Genomic DNA, 14,300 nt, shown 5'->3' with positions numbered 1-14,300 from the left:
AAAAAAATTGAGAGAAAAATCACGAAACTTTGACAAAAACTTTACGATAACTCGTATAAAGCGTATATATAAAATCTTGCAATATAGAAACAAATTTTGTCAAATTTTGAACAACGAAAGGCAGATTTCGATGAATGAGTTAAGTAAATAAACAAGGAATTAAACGAATCGCAGTATCATCTAAAGTATAGTTCTATAAATATAGTTTGCTAGACTAGTCAACGGTTACCGTGGTGAATTTGTTTCGTATCAACGCAAATATGACGAGTACACTGTGCGATAAGCGAGCAGAACTGTTCAAGGTTTCAGTTAAATACATCGCCGCGTCGATCGTTCGACTGGTTGCGATTCTGCTCGCGTATTCGCTGGTTAGAGCCAGCTATTTCCTCGGCACGATGCGACGGTCTTCTCCGAAGCGATTTCGTACGATTATACTTTTCAATGCTGGCAGTATTTAATTATGCGCTCGAGCGACCAATTCGTCGAAAGGTTGAGGCGCACGCTGCTCGCATTGCCGCGCAAATGTAAATGACCGTGAATGTGAATTGCCGGCATGTTAATATACCTTGCTCGATAAACGCTTTTAGTTCCTACCGCGATAAACGACTGTTTCACAGAGATAAACTGAGATAAACTGTGAATTCCGTTGCAACAGGGATTGAAACGTTAGATTACTAGATGCGATAAGAAGAGCAGAAATCTCTGTCTCACGTGCATTTAAGCTCATGTTGCTTTGCAAACTAAATATTTATTATTGTATGTACATTGAGACTTCATTAAATGAACAGCTTTATACAAATGATTAATTCCTTTGCTCTGATGTTTTTAAACGATGTACCACAAATTCTCAATGAACAGTGCTCCAATTATGTACTAAAGCATTGACTAAAATATTAACTCATTAAATTATATATTGTATATTATAATATATATATATGTTAGATTATATATTAGAAGAAACGGTATACATTGAAACTTGTCAATGTTAATCCACATTCTATTCTGCAACTTAATCGCGTATATAAATATGTACGTTTAAATGATCGGGTATAGATATGTTAATATAGACGTTCTCGTGTGTTTCAATACACGTGACCTACAGACCTCGAATATCGATGTACAAGGATATTGAGACGTATAATTATCCATGTAATTAAGTGCATGAATTTTTAATTCTTTAGAACACGTTACACACGTTTTGAGTGTACAGGATCTCTTTAACACGAATTCAAAACCGTGCTCTTTAGAAATTACCAAGTTTTTGTAATGAATATTTATTTTCTTTTGTCGGTCGATGAATTTGATTTATTCGATGGAGATGCCTGACGTTAATTGCTAGCGATTTAATGCGTTATCGAGGATTCCTTTCAGCGGTCTGGTTGGAAGCATTTTAAACGGGACCCTGTTTCCTGACCCATTGAGCGCTACAATCAAGTTTAATTAGCGGTATTATGAGTCAGCTAGGGTCATTAGCGTGTCCAAATACGTCGCAGTTTGTGCAGTTATTTAGAAATCGCTGACCTGTAAGCTTTGTTTCCGAAACTAAGCCGCATTGTCGTCGCCGATGAAGTATCTTAACATATTGTTATATAATTGGCTGTCTCTTACGCAAACTCTATCACGCGTAAGCAGCTACTTTCATAACTGGATAATTTTCGCTCACTTTATTTCTACACGAGTTAATAAATACTATCTAACATAGCGAATAACTTACACGATATGATATTTTAATAATTGTTTAACAGCTCCGACCAGTTAATAACGTGTTAATATAGTGTGTATTACGTGAAAGTGACTAATGATTTCAAAGTTTATAGAGATGCAGTAGTTAACCTGGTAGTCGTTGGAATATCAAACTGAATTACATACAGAATCATAGATCTGTCACCTTGCTATCAAAAGTCCATAAAATACGTATACGTGCTACAGTGAAAGCGTAAAATTTAGTAAGTGTAGTATATGGCGACTAGTTAAATCGCTATATCACAAAACTACGAAGTATCATAAAATCGTAAAACTGTCTACTCTATCCAATGAATGTAGGTATTCATCTATTGACAACACAGTATGCAGCCGTCAGTAAAATTTTTAATTTCATTGCTCGTGAATACATTTACTTACCAAATTAGCATCTGTATACATTGACCGGTAAGCATATATCTTTACCAAATTAATACATTCAGTGTAACATATCCATATTTTAAAACGAGCCATTTATCTTTCTCAGTCTCCTTTCTCCGCCACAAAACCGCACCCAGATACCAAAAATATTGACCCATTTTCACTTTACGTGTAACAATCGACCACCTAAAAATAGCCACTCTATTCACTAGAACGTCCATATCTCCTACTTGTGTCACGATTCAACGAAATATCACAAAGGCTGCAACGAATTCCAGTCACATACGCCCACGACGCACGATATATGTGTACAACGTTACTTAAGTCCCTTTTCAACGAATGAATAGATCGCCAGACGTAAGTAGCCTCTGGTCTACAAATTACGCGGGCATTTGTCGTTCAATCGTTGTTCAATCTACAGCTTGTACCAGCAGCTTATTTATCTTGTTAAGCGACGAATGCTCTTTCATGGGACCACCGTAGTGTTTCAACAATGGGTTTACGATAAGAAACGCGGGAAAAGACGGTTTCTATGATCGCGATACGTTGCGTGAATTCATCGCGTGTCGAAAGTCGTGCTCGGTTCGTCAATTAGGTTCAATTGATCGTAGGTGCGATGCATTCTTGGACGAATTATGTGGTCGTCGTTTGATTGTCGTTCGTGGTGAATGCAATAATTATATGGGTGATGCAATGATTCCTATTGTGGAGATGGTAATTCGCTTGTGATTATTACGTAGAAAAGATAATAAGTTTCGAGTGACGTTGGTCGAGAACCTTTGATAATTAAAGTGTTTCGTCGTTTTTTTCAGATCTGTAGATCTGTGAAATGAAGAAGAAGATTTTACAGTTAACTTTTTATGTTAACTGCATTATATACGTTTGATCGTTTCTCATGTTCGGTTTCTTCATCGTATCATAATATGATACCTGCCGAGTAATCTTAGTCGTTGCTTAAATACTTTTCCAAATGAGCGAGGCGATATTTAAATCGTAATTAATTCCTCATCAATCATTTTACAACATTTGGTTGTCATTCCTGAAATCGTTATCAACTATCCTAGAATTTGTATGACTTTGTCAGATATTGCCCATGGAAATCTCGGTAACAGTTTGAGAACAGATTCGAAAAGAGCGCCGTTTACGAGCGACTTAATGGCCGTCCGTTTTTAATATACAGCGAAATCCGGCGTTTTCCAGGCGTATGCAGTTATTTACGCAAGAATTACTTTAATGTTTACGAGCATCGAGGAGCGTGGCATCGTCGCGAATTTTCCAGATTTAATGGGCCGCGGTCGGGAATCTAGAAATAGGGAGTTAAGACGAGCGGAAGTTACGCCTTGGTTGCGAGTTAGGCTACCGCGAGTAACAGTCGTTCTGAACATTTTAAGCACTTTTTTTTTCTTTAAATGTTCGCGTTCCTGCGGTTGTACGTGGTCCTCCTCGCAGATGTACGAAGATCGAAGCACCGAGCTTGAAAGAACGTATACTCTTCGTTTTTACAATGGAATTATTCGCCGATTTGTACTTTAGAAGTATTTCCTGACCAGAGAAAGAAATACGAAGTTAGGATAGAGTTTCTCAGAATATTTACATTTTACGGGATATTTTATTTAAATTATTTTAAATTATTACAAGGATATTATTTTATGTAAATGACTCAAAATATCCCTTGGACCATTGTACGCTAGGAATATTACAACCAGAAATTCAAATGCCTCATTTACAGAATACTAAGAGAAAGGTTTATGAATTTAAAAAGTTGGCAACCCCCAATGTTTGTGACTCAAATAACTCCGTTGTGCGACGCTCCACACAAAAGCAAGCGTTGACGTATCAATTCCGAAAAAAGCACTCTCTTTATACGAATGTCGATAGAGACTCAGAATATTTTTGTTGGAGCACATGTACCTACGATTTCACGTTCATTTACACAGATAACACGGTATTGACAAACTTCAAAAGATAGTAGCTCGGTTTTACGATTAATCCTTGAATCTTTTACCCCTTTCAAACCGCATTACAGAATACCAGAATATCACTCTTAATTTGAAAAAGTGTTCGCTTTACTCACTGACAATTCCTCGAATCGACAAACACACTGTGAAACCGATTGAACGACGGAAAAAAAACCAGGCCATAGAACATTCGATACAGAACGAATCCAATCGCGCCATACACACGGACATGCAGCCTACACGCACACAATATCATCGCAAGAAATGAATTCTCTGTTAGAGAGTATCCCGGTTCGTTCCGAAAGAGCGAAATAAAAATTCCCTTTCGAAAAAGCGGTAACAAAAAAAGGAAAGGACAAAAACAAAAAAGGAAGGGAAAGAGAGGAAGATGAAGAGAGAAAGAGGGGGAAAAAAGAAACAAGCAAGTGGGTAACAAGAGGAGGCAAAAAGGAGTCGCGAGAGAGGATGCCAGAGGAGAAGAGAAAGGAATAAAGAGAACACATTCGACGCGGTAGTTTCTCACGGCGGTGGGAGTGTCGCAAACTGGCGACGAAATAAAGGCGAAAGAAAAAGCGCATAATGTCGCAGCTCTTCCCAATTACTGCGATTAAACGGATTCCCTTGCTAGGGAAACTATTACGCCGTGAAAGCCAGCGGTCGCTCGTGCGATGGCGGGAAGAATGGCAACGAGAGAAAATATCCCTCGGGAGAGTCGCGTCGGTGAGACAGAGAAGGAGATAATGGGAACCGGGGGGAAAGGAAAAAAGGAAGGAAAGGAAGAGAAAAATTTAGTAGGAGAAGGTGTACGAAAAGGGGGTGGTTGAGGTTGATGGAAGGAAAAGGAAAGGCAGATAGAAGGCGGAGAAACGGGAGAAAGGGACGACGATGAGGATTTATGTAATTTGTGTATATGACTTGAATAACTGCCTACATAATATAACGCTGGTGGCTGGAGTGCGCGCGAGCAGGCGACGCCCTTCATCATGGAGCTTTAATTAAAATTACGTACGTTTGCTGCTTGTAACGTGCGCTCGCGACTTCTCTCTCTCTCTTTCTCTTGCTGCAACCCTCTCTATGGTCTACCGCTGCTACCTCTTCCTGTTCCTTTCTTTTTCCCCTTTTTATCACTCTCCGTCTCCGTCTGTTTAATATTTTTATGAGCTTTTCACGACGCCTGGACGTACACTTGCACGTACAGGGTCTCTCGAATGTACTCGTACCGGAGAGGATACACACAGTATCTTTGAAAGGCGTTCATAGCCGCTGCTTAAAGTGGTACTTTTTTCGTTTCTTTCTCTCTCCTCCCTCTTCCTCGTACCCGCGTTCTCTTCCTTTCGTTCCCTTTTCTTCGACCGTCTATGTGGCCTCGCACGAGCCTCTCCCGGGCCCATTCGTACGTGCGTAGGTGGCGCGAATTCTCATTTGTGAAATTCGAATGAAAGAATTTCCATGGTTAGTCCCGCGACGCTCCCGAGACGTCGATTGTAACAGCGTCCGCTGAAAACCACCGTGGATTGTCTTTAGTGTCGACGTGACGCGGCCCCCGTGAGAGTTCACCCTCGAGACGCGAGCTGATACCGCCGCGCCAACACCATGAAAAGAGCGAACACAACCGCGAGAACGTGGATGGGGGAATTATTTGCACCTGTCGAAGCGGAACTGTGCGACCAGTTAAGTTCTAGAGAGACGTCGTAAGGCGTTATGAGACGTCGTAAGAAGTCTACATTAATTGAACGCGCTTCGTAATTATAGATTTACGTGGTAGGCTTGGTGATACGAATATATAGGGTGGTGTTATTCAGAGATTTAATTGGGTTGAGATTTTGTTCTCCGACTATGCACTATTTAACAGTTGTTTCGTTGATTCATTATTGTGGAAGGGTTAGGTTACTATTGCACAATTTTGATTCAGATAATTTGATTCGGGAAGTTTAGGAAGAATTTGAAGGAATTTTAACGTTTTATCAAATATTATATACTGCCTGGTATATAAGTGTTGGCAATTTACTCGTTACCTATATTTATTGGAAAATTCTACCAGATCTTACTTTATTTGATATTTTATCGGTATAAAAGCAGCGATAATCGTTGAATTTGTACTCAACATCAGCTGGTGTTCTGATATTTATGGTTGGTAGTGTACATCTTGTTTCTTTCTTCGGGGCCATCTTATAAACTTTACAAAGATAGCTGGATAAGATAGCTCTTTCTCCTGAAAGGTCTTTCATCCTTTTTGTTAATGGCGTAATAAGATTAACTTCTACAAGATTCTATATTTAGTTGTCATTGAATAAGTTTTGTAAAGAATTAATAACTGTCAGTGAATTTGGCAGTTCGTGTATAATGATATTTCTGGATTTATTTTACTCTAGGCGAATTTTCTCAAATCCCGAAAAATTTAATGCGGAGAATCGTTTTTTCAGTCACCGTTCGTGACAGGAAACATCGATTTTGCAATAATCTTCGCCGATCTGAATTTGTTTGTTCCGTTGTCAGTGTGTTGTGCACGGTCGAACCGCGATGTCCACTGTTTGTCTGTTCTCTTCAATCACGGCGAATGTAACGCTCGCAACAAGTGCACACGCAAATGATTTTTTTATGGTACTTTGACCCCCAAACGTTTTATCCGCGTTCTTTATTTACTCGAAACCTGAATTTATTTGCGAGCAACCGTACGTCGCGACGTTGAACGCACGAACGGACGCGTTTCGAATATCTAACGCGTTTTTATCGTTTTCTCTCCTTTTTTCTGGATTCTCTCTATGTGAGGATAGACTAACCAACCAAAATATTTTTTTACGATCGTACCGAACGTTTTGAAAAACAATAACATTCTTAAAAGAAATTGGACTGAGGGTTTTTCTATGATAAACTTTCTAAAAGATATAACTTTCTAGGAAGTATCTGATTTAGTTGGAACTGCGATAAAATTTAAAACGCTCCGCTCTTGTATTTGTCTGAATTCTTTCGAATAACTTGAATAAACGTTCTGTGGTTAAATCTGAATTTAAACTGCAGGAAACCGCAAATGTAAACTAATCGCGGAATATTAACCGCAGATGCCAATCTGTGAAACCCAGTTTTATGAAACTACGTTTTTTTCTTATTTTATTAGCCAAATCTTCTATGATCGTAAAACGGTTTAATACCGCGTACAAATAAAAGGTTTCAAAATAACAATAAAAGTTTCGTTTTGCTAAACTCTAAAGAGTTTCCTTAACACTAGAGGAACTTAAGAAATTTCGTTTCTTTTTCCTTCGAATTTTTAAAATTATACATTTAAATACATTCGTTCTTGAATCTCCTAATTTTCAGGAAGAACGAATTTTTCAATTCTGTATATATCTGCGAGCCACGAGGGCGCAATTTACAGTAATTGTTTAACTACATCTGTGCCGAGAGTCGGTTTTGATTATCTTCCGCGAACTAATCTCGTGAAGGCATCGAACAATGACGAATCTGTAATGAATATTCAACGTATCCGTGAATTCGTTCGTACGCGGCTGCTATCCATTATGGATATCCGTTGGCTGATCCCAGACAGGCTCGACGTGTTTGCGTTGAAAACTGTTCGAAATTGCTGGTCAGCTAAGTTTCAAGAATACAACATTGATAGAGGGAGGATAGATTTATACGTTTGACTATATGGCTACTGAAATCTAGTTTTCATAAATTTAATCACTTAGTTAGGAAATTTATGTTTTCATGGCGATATTCAAAGAGATGAAAATCCAATCTCATAAAAATTCACGATCACAGATCATATCTCCAGTTTATTCATAAGCCATCAAACAAATATCATCAAAATCTTCTTTAATTAAACTTCAAATAATCTATATTTTTTTTAACAATACGATAATATCTAAAGACTCTTTGATCGCCAAATATTTCTTATTATTATAGACGTCGTCGTAATTCACACGAAATAATCGAGCCATATCCTAATCTCAACAGGTTTGTTGAAAGGATCCGTGACGGCTGAACGGCCGCGCACGCTGCGTCGCTTGCGGAACGTTTACGGGCCATCCGCATGCGGAATGGGAACCGGAGGTGATGGTGGTGGCGGAGAACGTCTCGAAGACGGAGAGGTCTCGTTCCGGTCGGACCGCGATCGCGAGAGGGACGAGAAAACCCTTAGCATAATGAGCCCGTTCGACGAGCAGGAGGAATGGGCCAAAATTTCAGAGATCATGGCGTCGTTTGGCACGGGTCTCGTCAGAGAATCTGTCTTCGTCACAGAATTGGAGAAGGAATTCCAGACAAGACTAGGTATACGTCGAGATTTATAAATTGAAATATCGAAATATCAAAGTGTATCGCTGTTGGTTATAATCCAATAAATAAATACGTTCGAAAGAAAACTGGCATAAGTGAGAAGATCTGTAATAAAAAAGAAAAAAAAAGGAAAAAGACGGGAAATAAAATCTAATTTTTAATAGAAAATTTCGTATGTTCTTAAATATCTTAGAAAATGAGACAACACTATCATTTCTCGAAAAATATTTGCTATTAATTGGTGATTTCGTCCGATTTGTACGCAGGTCTGAGTTCAGACACCAGCAGCAGCCCTATTGTCTCTACTTCCGTTGGTCAGTGGTTGTCAACGTTGGGCCTGGCTGATTACGAGAACCTCTTCATCAATTATGGATTTGATGATCTGGATTTCATAGTACGTGCTTGTATATTATATCTTCTTTGCTTCTTAAAGATGTCATCCAATACCAATTTTGTTATTGATAAACTTTGTACAATTCTGTTAAATATTTTTAGAAATATGAATGGAATAAAAAGTAAGTTCTTTTAGCCAAACTCTAAATTCCAACGAAGAAATTATATTGGAATATCTGATTAGAGATTTACCAAATTTATTACAGTCTTTATATTGATATGATTGATACTTGAATTGATTGATACCTAAAAATCTTGAAAACTCTGTTTTTTCTAACAGAATGGAGTTTTGGACGAGACCGACCTGAAGGACATGGAGATCACCAGCGATCAGGAGCGTGCCGTGATAATGGACGCGGTCGATTTACTGAAAAAACGCGTAGACAAACGATCCGGCGGGAACAGTCAATCCGTGGACGAATGGTTGAAGAGTATTCACCTGGAAAATTACGCGGAGACTTTCAAGAAAAACTTGTACACGGACATGGAACGTGTGAGATGCGTGTGGGAGGTCGAATTGGCGACCGTCTTAGAGATCCAGAAGCCAGCTCATCGTAAGAGGATCCTCGCGTCGGTCAGCGGATCGAGCGCGCGTGCGCAGAATCGCAACTGCACCGGGCCCAACTTGGAGGATCTCAATAAGGATCTGAACACCTTGGTGAGTGAAACCGCATGTTCTGTCTGAATACGAATCGGCTGTGTAGCATGTTGCCGGCTGACGATTCGTATGGAATCGATAATGGAGAGGAGAGGAGGGGCGTCTGTAAAAATCGCAGAAATATTTGAACCGTAGACGTTGAGTTGAATTTAGACTTTGATATTTTTAGTTTTGTATGCAGTAGCTGTGTTAGGTGTTGGAGATTCTCTATGGAATTTTTGGGTGTGTTGCGAATTAAGGAATTTCTATAGGTTCATGTTGAGTTGTGGATTATTGTTTTTTCTTGAAATTGGCTTTCGTCGCTTATAATCGATTATAAATTTATTTTCCAATTAATTCGAGTATCTAAACAGCGTACTGCTTGATACAGATAAATGAACATTAAATGTTCGGCAAAAATAGCAAATACTTTAAGAAACTATCGCACGATATCAATCAGTATTACACGATTACATCACAAACACTTACATTACGCTACTGTTACGTCGATATACTTCTCGCCTTCACAAAATTTTGCTTCATCTTTCAAAAAATGTACAAACTTCCTAAGATATATATTCAAAACAGCATACACGGATCTCACAACTCTAAAGGCAACGATCAATCCCAGCAAAGCGAGTAAAACGACTGGACCGATTGAAGCGCGAAGACTGGAAAGGGTTAACGAGGTTCATCGCAGCGATCGACCTACGTGACGCTCTTGTTCCGCCGATTGTGTCACCTGTCGCGTGATAGGGAGCGCGTCACATCGCGAAGATCATTTTAAGAGCGTATCGGAATCAGACAGAGAGAAAGAACGTGCTAAAAGAGACAAAATGAGAAAGAAAGAGCGAGAGGCTGAGTGAGTGTCGCGAGTGAAGGGATCCTGTTAAGAATTCCGTTGACACGGGGTGTCTGACGAGGGCCGCAGAGCACTTGGGCAAAAAGAGGGTGGCAGCGACACACATCGAAGCAAGCTCGATCGCTTGCATCGGCTTTCAGCCGATCGCGTCATAATGTAAATATCGTGGCTAATTGGAGAGGCGTTATTGTAACAGGCGTATCATCACGGCCCTAGCTAGCTACCTGTTCGCTACTGACTCACCTCACGAGACGACACTCGAACAAGCTTTCAGGCTGATCGCTCGAGCGGACGCTAATAGTTTTTGTTCGGGCGCCTCGAGCGCGATACGTGCATCCGTTAACGAGCTACTCTACCGCCTCGCGTCTCTACACCTGGTCTTTTCGCCGGTGCTCCCTTAATTAGCTAATTAAATTCGATTAATGGCCGTCGGTCGACGCGCACACGTCCAAATTGCTCTCTTTGTTCCTCCGTTTCTCTGCTTCTTACGTCCATTCTTTTCTCGTAATCGAATTTCACGATTGCCGGCCCGTGCAGAGAGTTCCATCTCTCGTACGCGAGCCATCCATCTGTTCCGTCTGCGGATTAACCCTCGAACGCCGGATGCTCGAGAATCATTTTCGCCCACCATTCAAGTTCCAATAGATGCATCGTGGGAGGTGAATTTTTATACTGGATTTTGAGTTTAGTATATTTCCAAATATTTTTGTCGTGGTATTAATTTATTCTTTCAACAACACATGAATATTTATTACCATTAATTGCTACTAGACTATGGACGTTAACGCATTAGTAGAAAACCTAAAGATGCAAACATTGTGCAAATTTTAAGACTGTTCCGGAATTGTTTTCCTGTCTATATTATAAGCGAGAAGAAGTCTCTGTATTTTTCATTTTTCTATGCACGTGTTTGTCAGTATTACTTTTTTGTAGTTTCTACTTTTCTGTAGGTCTTTTTCTAGATTTCCTTTTTTGGAGTTGCGAAGGCAAATTATACAAGGGAGGTAGATGTAACAAACGATACGCGAGATGTAATCCGAACAGCGATACGCTTGTGTGGTTTGAATCTGGTTTGATCGTAATTCCCGGAACGGCGCGAAACGATTCATTCACGGAGATTGCAAAAAGTTTCCTTTTTTTCTCTCTCCCCATTTTTTTTTCCGGGGATGGGACGAGTGGCGAGTTCGAAACGCGACGCTTTCACAGGTGTAATTGCACGTTCTGTAACGCGAACCCGGCTTTCGTGCGCGGCTTTTGTAACGCTGCGCGAAAATTTTTTTCGCACCGGCATGTCCATTTTTATTTTTGGCCCGCTGACGTATCGGAAATTTGCTTGTAACGCGGCCGGGAACGCGACGTCGGAATGTAAAAAGGTATTTGCCTCGGTCGTCCGTTCGTTCGTTCAAATAAATCTATTGGAAGGTTTTACGTTCGGTGAAAATTAATGGAATGTACTCGTGTTCTATGGGGTTAATATTGACGTTACTGATAAAACGCCGGTCCCTTCCATCAGATCTAAATTCGTTTTTTTACTACAATCCCGGTGAAACATGCATACATACTTCATTTATATTGTTATAGGTTTTCGAATCATTAGCTTTGAATCTGCTTGAAGTTTCTCAATTTTTACAGTATAACAACAACGTTGAGATTCATTGAAGATTACTTGCTCTTAAGATCTTTCCACCTCAATGCTAATAAAAACTTCAATCACCAATATCTTGAGAAACATTCAATATTTTTCCCTGTACGTATTTGTACCTTTAAATTTCTCGCTGATGCATAGACATTCGCAGTATTCTAGCCATCTTATTCTTTATTAAATATTCCTATAAAAAATTCTAACACAGTCTCCCGTATTACACCACCGAAATATTAAAGAACAAAAATGAAAGGAAAAAAAAGTACAACCAGCGGACTTATATAAGAGACTTTCGTTGCTGAAAAACTCGACGGTATCTCGTTTCCCGCAGAAGACGAACATACAGCAGCTGAAAGAGGAGATACGGGAGAAGCTGCCGGAAACAACGACGGAGGGTAATGGCGGTACGTCGATAACCGGAACGAATTCGACCGGCACGAGCACATTAAGGCACCGCAAAAACAGGCCGGCCCCGCAGCCACCCCAGCGACCCAGTTCGCATAATGGGGCGATCTCGGCACCGGAACAACTCGAGATCAGGGCACCGTCGGAGCTGCTGCTCGGCGTTCCGTCCACCCTGAAGACGCAGTGGAGGCACCAGCCAAAAGCTCTAGTCACCGGCTGCGTCACGTACGTCGCCAACGTAAGTCTAATTGCTTCCGTGTTCCATTCCCTCCTTCTGCTTTTTCTCTTTTTCTTTGGCATCTTACTAAGTATTTTACATACCCTTGCTACGTCTATCTTGAATAGAACTGTTCTTTACAGAGAGCCAAATGTTCTTAATGTGGATCTACATAGTGGATCTATTCATAGTTTCTATCGATTGTTTATTCTTTGGGCTATTTATTACGTAAATGTATCTTAAGGATTTGTTGTTTTTTTTTTTTTTTTATTAAACTTTCGAACGAGTTTCTTTGTATTAGTGTATCGGAAATGTTGGAATTCTTGTTTGATTGTTTGTATTTGATTAATTGCTTTTTGGTCTTGTTAAGGTTTTTGGAATGGAAAATAATTTTACATTAGCTTTTATATGGACTTTAATCATAAAAGCGACTGTCACGACTTAAATTCACTTTCATTCAGAAATTCTAGAACCGCTTGTGGCAAAAATCTGTTTATACAATTGCGCTTTTCACGATATTGGACAAAAAAGGAATCATAATAGCTATGAAAACGAGAACACGTCATGTTGGTATAGTAATTGGACTCCATAATTCTATCCTCTCGTTCAAACGCACTGCACGGTTCTTGAATAACGAGTGCGTCGTGTGATGTCAGTCAGATACTCTTGACAACGCCTCAAGGTGAAGGCTATTACCATAATTACCGCGTGGGTGTAACTAACATTTCATTCAGAGTATTATCTTGCATGGCGTAACTCCCGACACAATGAACGAGCATTTAACGCTTTCTTCCTTCGGGGAATCATGTTGTCCAGCGTAATAGATCTCTATTTCCTTCGATATACGAAGTTGCAAATATTACGTAACAAACGAACGCTGTTTAAGATATTAGTAACACTTTTCTAAGTAATTCTATGATTCGTAAACATAAAAGATATTGGTAAATAATAAATGTTGAAACATGGTGAACGCAATCAGAGATTTTGAAGTTGAGCGACGTTTTAAAGGAAGCAGCTTTTAAATATTTGCGGTTCTAGACATACGATCTTCTTTCTGTTCTAAAATCGTACAGTATCTGGGTTCCACCGTGGTAAAGGAGTTACGTGGTACCGAATCAACAAAGAAGTCGATACAGAAGCTAAAGAAAACGTGTCGTGAACCAAGAGTCACCCCTGACATTACTTTGGCGATTTCTTTTCGTGGCGTGCGGTTCCTCAACACGGTGACCAACGTAAGATATTTTTAAAACGAAAGAAAAGACTTCGAACGTTAATCCTTTGTAATGCATAATATCTCACGATAATTGTGATGTCAATCAAAATTTGATTACAAATTGATAATCATGTTTTTTCGATTTTACTTTTTAAAGGTAAGCTTTCTAACTCTTTCGTAAATACTTAATAACTTTGAAATAATATTATTCTTTGAAATAAAGTTAACCGAATTTCGATTAATCGAGAAGCTGTAATACAGCGAGGTATAAGTAAGGAAGACAATCTCGTGCATTTATGGAATTTGTGTCGCGTTGAAAGGGATTAACGTTGAACCGTAATACGATTACCGTGTCTACATTTGTATTTGGAATGATGGGAATCGATAGGAGCCGATTTGCGAGCACGAAATTCGCAACATTCACTGCGCCTGCCAGGATGCCGACGATCTCACGCATTTCGCCTACATCACCAAGGACCACGCCAGCCGTACGCATTTCTGTCACGTTTTCTGCGTGCCAACGATGGTAAGTCTATTTTCTTTCTTGTTTCTAGATATCTATATGAAACTTTATTAT

General features: G+C 39.6%; 1 protein-coding gene across 2 annotated transcripts in view; it reads left to right on the top strand.

The window, feature by feature from the left end:
• Window positions 1–14,300, top strand: part of LOC122568627 (ankyrin repeat and SAM domain-containing protein 1A-like) — an 83,536-nt gene that overhangs the window by 57,397 nt on the left and 11,839 nt on the right. The window contains exons 12-17 of one of the 2 annotated variants that reach the window (XM_043728570.1): window positions 8,034–8,348; window positions 8,621–8,748; window positions 9,028–9,405; window positions 12,220–12,531; window positions 13,584–13,742; window positions 14,112–14,249. In XM_043728570.1, the coding sequence (XP_043584505.1) occupies window positions 8,034–8,348; window positions 8,621–8,748; window positions 9,028–9,405; window positions 12,220–12,531; window positions 13,584–13,742; window positions 14,112–14,249 (1,430 nt within the window). The remainder of the gene's footprint in view (window positions 1–8,033; window positions 8,349–8,620; window positions 8,749–9,027; window positions 9,406–12,219; window positions 12,532–13,583; window positions 13,743–14,111; window positions 14,250–14,300) is intronic. The other variant, XM_043728571.1, reaches the window with a different exon arrangement.

This window comes from Bombus pyrosoma, linkage group LG6 (assembly GCF_014825855.1).
Source record: "Bombus pyrosoma isolate SC7728 linkage group LG6, ASM1482585v1, whole genome shotgun sequence".
Classification (NCBI taxonomy): domain Eukaryota; kingdom Metazoa; phylum Arthropoda; class Insecta; order Hymenoptera; family Apidae; genus Bombus; species Bombus pyrosoma.
The sequence above is the reverse complement of the archived record's forward strand: the minus strand, read 5'-3'. Positions and strand labels throughout refer to the sequence as shown.